General features: G+C 36.3%; 1 protein-coding gene across 1 annotated transcript in view; it reads left to right on the forward strand.

Moving 5' to 3' along the window:
* Positions 1–6580, forward strand: part of sdc2 (syndecan 2) — a 127212-nt gene extending 120632 nt beyond the window's left edge. Inside the window, exon 5 of the mRNA XM_061882057.1 lies at positions 790–6580. Coding sequence (XP_061738041.1) covers positions 790–953 — 164 coding nt within the window. The 3' untranslated portion in view covers positions 954–6580. The remainder of the gene's footprint in view (positions 1–789) is intronic.
* Positions 6581–10747: the final 4167 nt, after the last annotated feature.

The raw sequence follows: 10747 nt of genomic DNA on the forward strand, positions 1-10747 counted from the left end.
TTTTTTCGCTAAAACGTCGTAAGGACCCTTACACAAAAATAAAAAAATAAACGGACTTGCTTCAGCAGCACAATACTGATGCTGTAGTTGTAGGATATGGCTAAAAACGTAATCAGGAGTGCAGAAAAACCCAAAAATGGCAGAAAATGCATATTTTTGGAAAACTTTTTTTGCTAAAATGTAGTAAAGACCCTTACACAAACATTTTAAAAACGGACTTGCTTCAGCAGCACAATACTGGTGCTATAGTTGTAGGAGATGTCTCTAAACATCATCAGGAGTCCTGACAAAATTCGAAAATAGCAGAAAATGCATATTTTTGGAGAACTTTTTTTCTGCTAAAATGTCGTAAGGACCCTTACACAAAAATTTTAAAAACCGACTTGCTTCAGCAGCACAATACTGGTGCTGTAGTTGTAGGAGATGTCTCTAAGTATCAGGAGTCCTGATAAAACCCGAAAATAGAAGAAAATGCATAATTTTGGAAAAAGTTTTTTCGCTAAAATGTTGTAAGGACCCTTACACAAAAATTTTAAAAACGGACTTGCTTCAGCAGCACAATACTGGTGCTGTAGTTGTAGGACATGTCTCAAAACGTTAATTCCACGACTGTATATATCTGTATCGGTTGATATTGGAATCGGTAGTTACGAGTTGGACAATATTGGAATATTGGATATCGGCAAAAAAGCCATTATCGGTAATCTCTAGCAATGGAGTTGCAGTAGCTGAATGTGGACGCCTTTAACATTATTTTTTCGTGGTTTCTTTTTTTGTTTGTTTTTTTAGCGGTTATTGCCGGCGGCGTGATTGGATTCCTGTTCGCCATCTTCCTCATCCTGCTGCTGGTTTACCGCATGCGCAAGAAGGACGAGGGCAGCTACGACCTGGGCGAGAGGAAACCCGCCGGCGCGGCCTACCAGAAGGCCCCCACCAAGGAGTTCTACGCCTAAAAGGTCCCGCCCACTCGTCATAAGACCGCAAAACAAAACAAAAAAACCCCCCGCCCACCCAAAGGCCGCCTGAGCTGCCGCAAAAGAAAAATTAACATAATGGCAAACGTTTGCATAGTTAAGATCTTTTATCCCCCTTCTTATGTTTTTTTTTTTGCCCGTGTATTATAGAAAGATTTGAAAAAATAACGGGATTTGTAAAGCCGACTTCTGTGTTTAGTCACGTTTAGCAGGTCAAGACAAAATCTAATAACTGAATGATCAATCCTACTTTTATGTTTTTTTTTTTTTTTTATGTCCTAGCATGTCTGATGTTAAAGTTGTATTATTAATTTATCTTTTCGCCCATTTGGGAAAATGCCTTGCTAGTTTTGATGACGCTGTTAATAGTCAACGCTGTTAAAATGTCCTCCTTTTTCTGCTCTCACATCCATTTTTGCAGTTTTTTTCTTTGACGCGTTTTCATCTTCACACCCAAGAATTTTGCGCTTAAGGGACGGAGGAATAAGTGTGCCAGGGGTCCGAGTTCCGTTTTTTTTTTTTTTTATTTGGGCTCCCATAAACCCCCTCAATGTGTTTACGGACTGCACTCTCGCCAAACTACCATCCTTTTTGGGGGTTTTTTACCCTTCCCGGGCCTCTTGTCCCTCTCTGTTTACCCTCGCCCGCCTTCTTTTTCAGTCATATTGGAGCGAGGCCAGTAAAGATGTCAATGGCCTGCCCCGCTTCCGGCTTTTATTTCCCCCCCGCCCCCGTGTTGATGTTTTGGGCCCTAAGACCGCCTGGACACAAACCCACCAGGCAGTGCTTAAACAAAAGGAGACCCTTTCGGATACCATAATGTGCTTTCTTTAACTAACTTTCAAATGTTCTCTTCACCTATAGAGACAAAAATCAAGTTATAATTCGATAATCAGTCCGTCAAATTGCTTTTGTAATTATTCCACGCCACATACTGTTACTAAAAAAATGCAATTTACTTCAAAATTGCGTGTGAAAAATGAACTGAAATGCTAACATTAGCATGCTAATAGTTAGCATGTGTTAAGTACCAAGTTGTATGAATATATGAGGCGTATGGCTGCAACATTTGGGAAAAAGGTTGTCCCGCTAGTGTTAGCATACTAACACTTAGCATGTGTCAAGTACCAAGTTGTATGACTCTGTAGTGTACGCTAGCGAAGTTAGCTAAAAAAAAATGTGCATGCTAATAGTTAGCATGTGTCGAGTGCCAAGTCATATGTACAGCTGTAAAATTGGCTAAAATAGTTAGCATGTGTCAAGCACAAAGTTATATGACTTTGTGGCGTTTGACTGGAAAAAAATAGCTAAAAGTATCAGGGTAATGTTAGCGTTGCATTAAGTACAAAGTTATACGACAATGAAAAGTGTACGGCTTGAAAATTATCACGCTAATGTTTGCATGCTAACAGTTAACATGTGTCGAAGTACCGAGTTGCCGTATATGACTTTAAGGTGTACGGCTGCAAAATTGGCATAAAAAAAGTTAGCACGTGTCAAGTACAAAGTTGTATGACTCTGTGTATGGCTGCAAAATTATCGAAAAACCCGCTAATTTTATCACGTATCGTGTACCAAGTTATATGGCAGAGGTGTACGGCTGTAAAATTGTCTAAATACGTTAGCATATGTCAAGCACAAAGTTGTATGACTTTGTGGCGTTCGGCTGGAGAAAGTAGACAAAAGTATCACGCTAATGTTAGCGTTGTATCAAGTTATACGACAATGAAAAGTGTACGGCTGGAAAAATGACTGAAAACGGTTATCACGCTAATGTTAGCATGCTAACAGTTAAAATGAGTCCAAGTACCGAGCAAAATTGGCTAAAAAAAGTTAGCATCTGTCAAGTACAAAGTTGTATGACTCTGTATGGCTGCAAAATTATCGAAAAAGTTTACCCTGTTAATTTTAGCATGTATCGGGTACCAAGTTATATGGCAGATGTGTACGGCTGTAAAATTGGCTAAAATACGTTAGTATGTGTCAAGTACAAAGTTGTATGACGTTGTGGCGTATGGCTGGAAAAATTAGCTAAAAGTATCACGCTAATGTTAGCGTTGCATCAAGTACCAAGTTATATGTTCAATGAAGAGTGTACGGCTGGAAAATTATTACACTAATGTTAGCATGCTAACAGTTAAAATGTGTCCAAGTACCAAGCAAAATTGGCAAAAAAAAGTTAGCACGTGTCAAGTACAAAGTTGTGTGACTCTGTGTATGGCTGCAAAATTATCGAAAAAGTTCACCCTGCTGATTTTAGCCCGTATTAGGCCCCAAGTTACATAGCTGAGGTGTACAGTTGTAAAATTGGCTAAAATACGTTAGCATATGTCAAGCACAAAGTTGTATGACTTTGTAGCATTCGGCAGGTGAAATTAGCCAAAAGTATCATGCTAATGTTAGGGTTGTATCAAGTTATACGACAATGAAAAGTGTACGGCTGGAAAAATGACTGAAAACGGTTATCACGCTAATGTTAGCATGCTAACAGTTAACATGTGTTGAAGTACAGAGTTACCGTATACGACTCAGAGGTGTACGGCTGCAAAATTGGCTAAAATACGTTAGCATGTGTCATGCACAAAGTTGTATGACTTTGTATCGTACGGTTGGAAAAATTTGCTAAAAGTATCACGCTAATGTTAGCATTGTAACAAGTACCAAGTTATACAACAATGAAGAGTGTACGGCTGGAAAAATTACTGAAAACGGTTTTCACGCTAATGTTAGCATGCTAACAGTTAAAATGTGTCCAATTACCAAGCAAAATTGGCTAAAAAAAGTTTGCACGTGTCAAGTACAAAGTTGTGTTACTCTGTGTATGGCTGCAAAATTATCGAAAAAGTTTACCCCACTAATTTTAGCACGTATTGGGCTGAGGTGTACGGCTGTAAAATTGGCTAAAATATATTAGCATGTGTCAAGCACAACGGCTGGAAAAAATTAGCTAAAAGTATCACGTTAATGTTAGTGTTGTATCAAGTACCAAGTTATACGACAATGAAGATTGTACGGCCGGAAACATTACTGAAAACGGTTATCACGCCAATATTAGCATGCTAACAGTTAACATTTGTACGGCTGAAAAATTAGCTAAAATTAATGTGCTAGCAGTTAACATGTATCAAGTACAAAGTTATATGACACTGAAGAGGGTACGGCTGCAAAATTACTGAAAAAGATTATCACACTGATGGCATGCTAACAGTTAACAAGTGTCAAGTACCGAGTTATCGTATATGACTCTGAGGTGTACGGCTGCGAAATTGTCTGAAAGAGTTAGCACGTGTCAAGTAAAAAAGTATTAGGACTCTGTGGTGTACAGCTGCAAAATTAGCGAATAACTTTACACCGTTAAAGTTTGCACGCTAACAATTAGCACATATCAAGTACCAAGTTATATGACCGAGGTGTACGGCTGTAAAATTTCCAAAATATGTCAGCGTGTGTCAAGTACAATGTTGTACGACTTTGTCAATGTTGTACGACTTTGTGGTGTACGGCTAAAAAAAACAATAATTAGCATGTTAATGTTTGCATGTTAACAGTTAGCACGTGTCAAGCACCAGGTTATAAGTATGAGGTGTGTACGGTTGCAAAACTAGTAAAAAAGGTTATCACGCTAATGTTAGCATGTTAACAGTTAGCATGTGTCAAGTACTAAATTATACGACCCTTGGTGTAAGGCTAAAGAATTGCCTAACAAAGTTAGCTTTGTATCAAGTACAAAATTGTACAACTCTGTAGTTGCTACAGTTAGCATACTACCAGTTAGCATGTGTCAAGTACCAAGTTACAGGACTCTGGTTTACGGATGCAAAATATACTAATGTTAGCATGCTAACAGTTAACATGTGTCAAGTACCAAGTTATATGACTCTGGTGTACGGATGCAAAATATGCTAATTTTAGCATGCTAACTGTTAGCATGTGTCAAGTACCAAGGACTCTGTACTACGGATGCAAAATATGCTAATATTAGCATGCTAACAGTTAGCATGTGTGAAGTACCAAGGACTCTGGAGTACGGATGCAAAATATGCTTACAGTTAGCATGCTAACAATTAACGTGTGTCAAGTACCAAGTTACAGGACTCTGGTGTACGGATGCAAAATATGCTAATGTTAGCATGCTCACAGTTAGTATGTGTCAAGTACCAAGTTACAGGACTTTGGTGTATGGATGCAAAATATGCTAATGTTAGCATGCTAACAGTTAGCATGTGTCAAGTACCAAGTTATAGGACTCTTGAGTATGGATGCAAAATATGCTAATGTTAACATACTAACAGTTTGCACGTGTCAAGTACTAAGTTACAGGACTTTGGTGTATGGATGCAAAATATGCTAATGTTAGCATGCTAACAGTTAGTATGTGTCAAATACCAAGGACTCTGGAGTACGGATGCAAAATATGCTAATATTAGCATGCTAACAGTTAGCATGTGTGAAGTACCAAGGACTCTGGAGTATGGATGCAAAATATGCTAACAGTTAGCATGCTAATAAATAGTATGTGTCAAGTACCAAGTTACAGGAATTTGGTGTATGGATGCAAAATATGCTAATGTTAGCATGGTAACAGTTACCATGTGTCAAGTACCAAGTTATAGGACAATGGTGTACGGATGCAAAATATGCTAATGTTAGCATGCTAACAGTTAACATGTGTCAAGTACCAAGTTATAGGACTCTGGAGTACGGATGAAAAAAATGCTAACAGTTAGCATGTGTCAACTACCAAGTTATAGGACTCTGGTGTACGGATGCAAAATATGCTAATGTTATTATACTAACAATTAACATGACTCTGGTGTACGGAGGCAAAATATGCTAATGTTAGCATGCTAACAGTTAGGATGTGTCAAGTACAAAGTGATAGGACTCTGGTGTACGGATGCAAAATATGCTAATGTTAGCATGCTAACCGTTAGCATGTGTCAAGTATCAAGTTATAGGACAATGGTGTACGGATGCAAAATATGCTAATGTTAGCATGCGAAGAGTTAGCATGTGTGAAGTACAAAAATGTATGACTGAGGGGTACAATTGAAAACTCAGTTCGCCGTACAGCTGTCTAACTTAAGCAAGGACGATTAAGAAATCGGTTAAAAAATGTAAACCACTCGTTAGGCGTGGCCCCCTCCACCTCTCCTCAGTTTTTTTTTTCCTGTTCTGTCATCCGACGTGTTTCCGTTTCTTTTCAACGTCCTCATTTCTTGTCCTCTAGGTACTGTACTCATGAACTATGTTGATAAACCCAAAGACTCACAGTATTCCTACCACCCCATCTTTCTTTTTCTTTTCTGTCCAGTTGCTTATTAGTACATGAAAATATATATATATAAATATAGTATATATATATATATAAAAAATATATATAAATGTATATTCACTAATGTTTTAAACCTACAAAGTGCCTACCATTTGGAAAAAAAAAAAGAAAAGAAAAAAAGTGTGCTCACAGTGAGCGTGTTAGGGGTCGACTGGCATTCAGTGTGCGTGGATGACTGTCATGGTAACATTTTTTTTTTAGTCTTGCAAAAGCTGACAGTATTGTACCTATGAGTTGAAACAACACTACTGAATAAACATTGTGGCCTAAACGGCAGTTGTTTGTCTGCACTTTGTTACAATCCTCCAACCTGCTTTAAAAAAAAAGGTAAGAGTCATTCCCAAGGGCGATGAACGTCACAATCCCCGAAACCATTCATACTTTTCAAAGATGTATTTATTTTTTTATTTGAAAATATTAAGTGTGTAATTTAAATAACGGGCTGTGTGAAAAGTGTTTGACAAAACAAAAGTATCTTTTATTTTCTGGGAAATGTTCTTTTTTTTTCCGGGAAAAAAGTCATTATTTTCTGGGGATTTCCCTTATTTTCTAAGGAGAGTGAATTTTCTTATTTTCCTGATATTTTTCCTCTTTATCTGGAACATTTTGCTTATTTTCCCTTCTTGTCTGGAGTATATTCTCTAATTTTCTGGGGGGGAATCCTTTTTTTCTGGGGATATCTCTTATTTTCCAAAGAGAACACTTTTTTTTTTTTTCTTCGGGATATTTTTCCGTATTATCTGGAACATTTTGTTTATTTTCCTTCTTGTCTGGAACATATTCTCTAATTTTCTGGAAAAAAAAATCTTATTTTCTGGCTGTTTTCCCTTTTCATTTAAAATTGTGTTTATTTTGTGGAAACTGCACATTGCTTTTTGGCTATTTTTTGCTTATTTTACAAAAAAAAAAAAAAAATGTATATTTTCTGGATAGTTTCACTTTTTAATCTTTTCCATAAAATACAACTTATTTTCTGTAAAAATGCCACAGTTTATGGAAATCTCCCCTTTATGTCTGACAAAGTATGCTTATTTTCCAGAAAATGTCCTTCATTTTCAAGAAATTTCCATTATCTCGTATTTTCTTGATATCTTCCCTTATTATGTTGAACATTTTGTAAATTTTCACCCAAAAAATTACCTTATTTTCCTTTATCGTACTTTTAAAAGATGTATTTATATTTTTAATCAAAAAAATATAAGCGTGTAATTTAAGTAACAGGACTCTATGAAAAGTGTTTGACAAAACCAAAATATCCTTTATTTTCTGGGAAATTTTTTGATTTTTTCTGGCAAAAAATTCTAAGGAGAAGGAATTTTTTTTATTTTCCTGATATTTTTCCTTATTATCTGGAACATTTTGTTCATTTTCCCTTCTTGTCTGGAAAATATTTTCAATATTTTGGACAAAAAAACATCTTATTTTCTGGCTGTTTTTCCCTTACCATTTTAAATTGTGTTTATTTTGCAAAAAAATCTCGTTATTTTCTGTATTTATGTCTGTTATTTTCTGAATAATTCCACTTTTATCTGGAAGATTTTACTTATGTACCATAAACTGGTTTATTTCCTGTAAAAATGCCCCATAGTTTTCCCATTTATGTCCGAAAAAGTATGCTTATTTTCCAAAAATGTCCTTTATTGTCCGGAAATCTCCTATTTTTGTGATATGTTCCCTTATTATCTTGAACACTGTGTTTATTTTCTGGAAAAATATAACTTCCATCCATCCATCCATTTTCTACCGCTTATTCCCTTTTGGGGTCGCGGGGGGCGCTGGCGCCTATCTCAGCTACAATCGGGCGGAAGGCGGGGTACACCCTGGACAAGTCGCCATCTCATCGCAGGGCCAACACAGATAGACAGACAACATTCACTCTTACATTCACACACTAGGGCCACTTTTAGTGTTGCCAATCAACCTATCCCCAGGTGCATGTCTTTGGAAGTGGGAGGAAGCCGGAGTACCCGGAGGGAACCCACGCATTCACGGGGAGAACATGCAAACTCCACACAGAAAGATCCCGAGCCTGGATCCCGAGCCTACAGTTGGTTGCTACATCTGTAAGTGCAAGTTAAAACTCTACTAGGCAAAGCAAAACCCATGTATCAACAACACCAAGGAACGCCGCCGGCTTCGCTGGGCCCGAGCTCATCTAAGATGGACTGATGCAAAGTGGAAAAGTGTTCTGTGGTCTGACAAGTCCACATTTCAAATTATATTTGGAAACTGTAGACAATGTGTCCTCCAGAACAAAGAGGAAAATAACCATTCGGAATGTTATTGGCGCAAAGTTCAAAAGCCAACATCTGTGATGGTATGGGGGTGTATTAGGGCCCAAGGCATGGGTAATTTACACATCTGTGAAGGCACCATTAATGCTGAATGGTCCATACAGGATTTGGAGCAACATATATTGTCATCCAAGCAACGTTATGGACGCGCCTGCTCATTTCAGCAAGACAATGCCAAGACACGTATTACAACAGCGTGGTTTCGTAGTAAAGAAGTGCGGGTACTTTCCTGGCCCGCCTGCAGTCCAGACCTGTCTCCCATCGAAAATGTGTGGCGCATTATGAAGCGTAAAATACGACAGCAGAGACTCTGGACTGTTGAACGACTGAAGCTCTACATTCAAAATTAATTATTATTTGCAAAAAAAAAAATAAAGTTTATGAGTTTGAACATCAAATACCTTTTTTTTGTAGTGTATTCAATTGATAATGGGTTGAAAAGGATTTGCAAATCATTGTATTCCGTTTATATTTATATCCAACACAATGTCCCAACTCATATGGAAACGGGGTTTGTATAAATATATATATATATATATATATATATATATATACACACACACACACACACACACACACACACACATCACATTATTTCCTGGATAATTCCACTTTTATCTGGAACATTTTGCTTATTTTCCATAAAATTCAACTTATTTTCTGTAAAAAATGCCCCCTAATTTTCTGGATATTTCCCATTTATGTCCGAAAAAGAATGCTTATTGTCCATAAAATTTCCTTTATTGTATGGAAATTTCCCTTATTTTCTGGGAGGAAAATCTCCTAGTTTTTGATACGTTCCCTTATTTTTTGGAATAATTTGTTTGTTTTCTGGAAAAATGTACCTTTATCATACTTTTAAACAATGTACTTTTTTCTATTAAAAAATATGAATGTGTAATTTAAGTAAGAGAACTGTGCGAAAAGTGTTTGACGAAACCAAAATAAACTTTATTTTCTGGGACATTATTTTTTTTCCTGGAAAAAAAAAAATCCCTTATTTTCTGGGGATTTCCGTTATTTCCTAAAGATATTTTCCTGATATTTTTCTGTATTATCTGGAACATTGTGCTTATTTTCCCTTCTTGTCTGGAAAGTATTCTGTAATTATATATATATATATATATATATATATATATATATATATATATATATATATATGTATATATGTAGGTGTGGGAAAAAATCACAAGACTACTTCATCTCTACAGATCTGTTTCATGAGGAGTTCCCTCAATCATCAGGAGAGATGAAGTAGTCTTGTGATTTTTTCCCACACCTACATATTGCGCTCTACCACGGTATCGAGCACTATTCTCCGGATAATCCAATCAAGACATATATATATATATATATATATATATATATATATATATATATATATATATATATATATATATATATATAAGGTACTAAATACAGTTTTAACAACTGTTTCGACTAAAAAATAAAAAAAAAGAGTAAATGATGCACTATGTTTAGTTGTTTATGAGTGTGTTTGCTACATTATCATTTAGTAGCGTTGTCTTGTTTGAAAGATAATTGCAAGCTGCAAAGACTTTCAAAATGTGCACTTAATTCCTAAAAGGCTTATTTTCACCAAGTTTTGGCAAATCAATGACTGGCAGTTCAGTAAAACATTTAATAGACATTCCTGTTTGCCATTTTGACTACCAAATTGGAGTTTTACCCCAATATTGGGGTATATTCCTCAGCAAATTGTATATATGCAAGCAAATAATAACCTGTGATTAATCACAATTAATCACAGGTTTAGAGTGTGATCAATCTGGTTAAAATAATAATCCCTTGACAGCTCTAATATATATATATATATATATATATATATATATATATATATATATATAGATTTGTGTGTGTGTGTTTATTATGCAGATCATAGACAAACTATGAAAAAATGAAAAGTAGGTCTGCTATTAATAATCAGCTTTCTCTCCATAACTTCTAATCAGAGGGGACATACAGATGAGTAATCTCTTTGTGGTTATGTGCTCCACCCTATCATTTAATGTCCTAATCTCACCCTGTTATGATGGAGATTAGAGAACCGTTAGGGATTAATGTGGCATTGAGTTGCACACTGCTAAGGGAAGCCATGGGAGGAAGGAGAGCTCAGGCAGGAT

Source organism: Nerophis ophidion, linkage group LG21 (assembly GCF_033978795.1).
Source record: "Nerophis ophidion isolate RoL-2023_Sa linkage group LG21, RoL_Noph_v1.0, whole genome shotgun sequence".
Classification (NCBI taxonomy): Eukaryota; Metazoa; Chordata; class Actinopteri; order Syngnathiformes; family Syngnathidae; genus Nerophis; species Nerophis ophidion.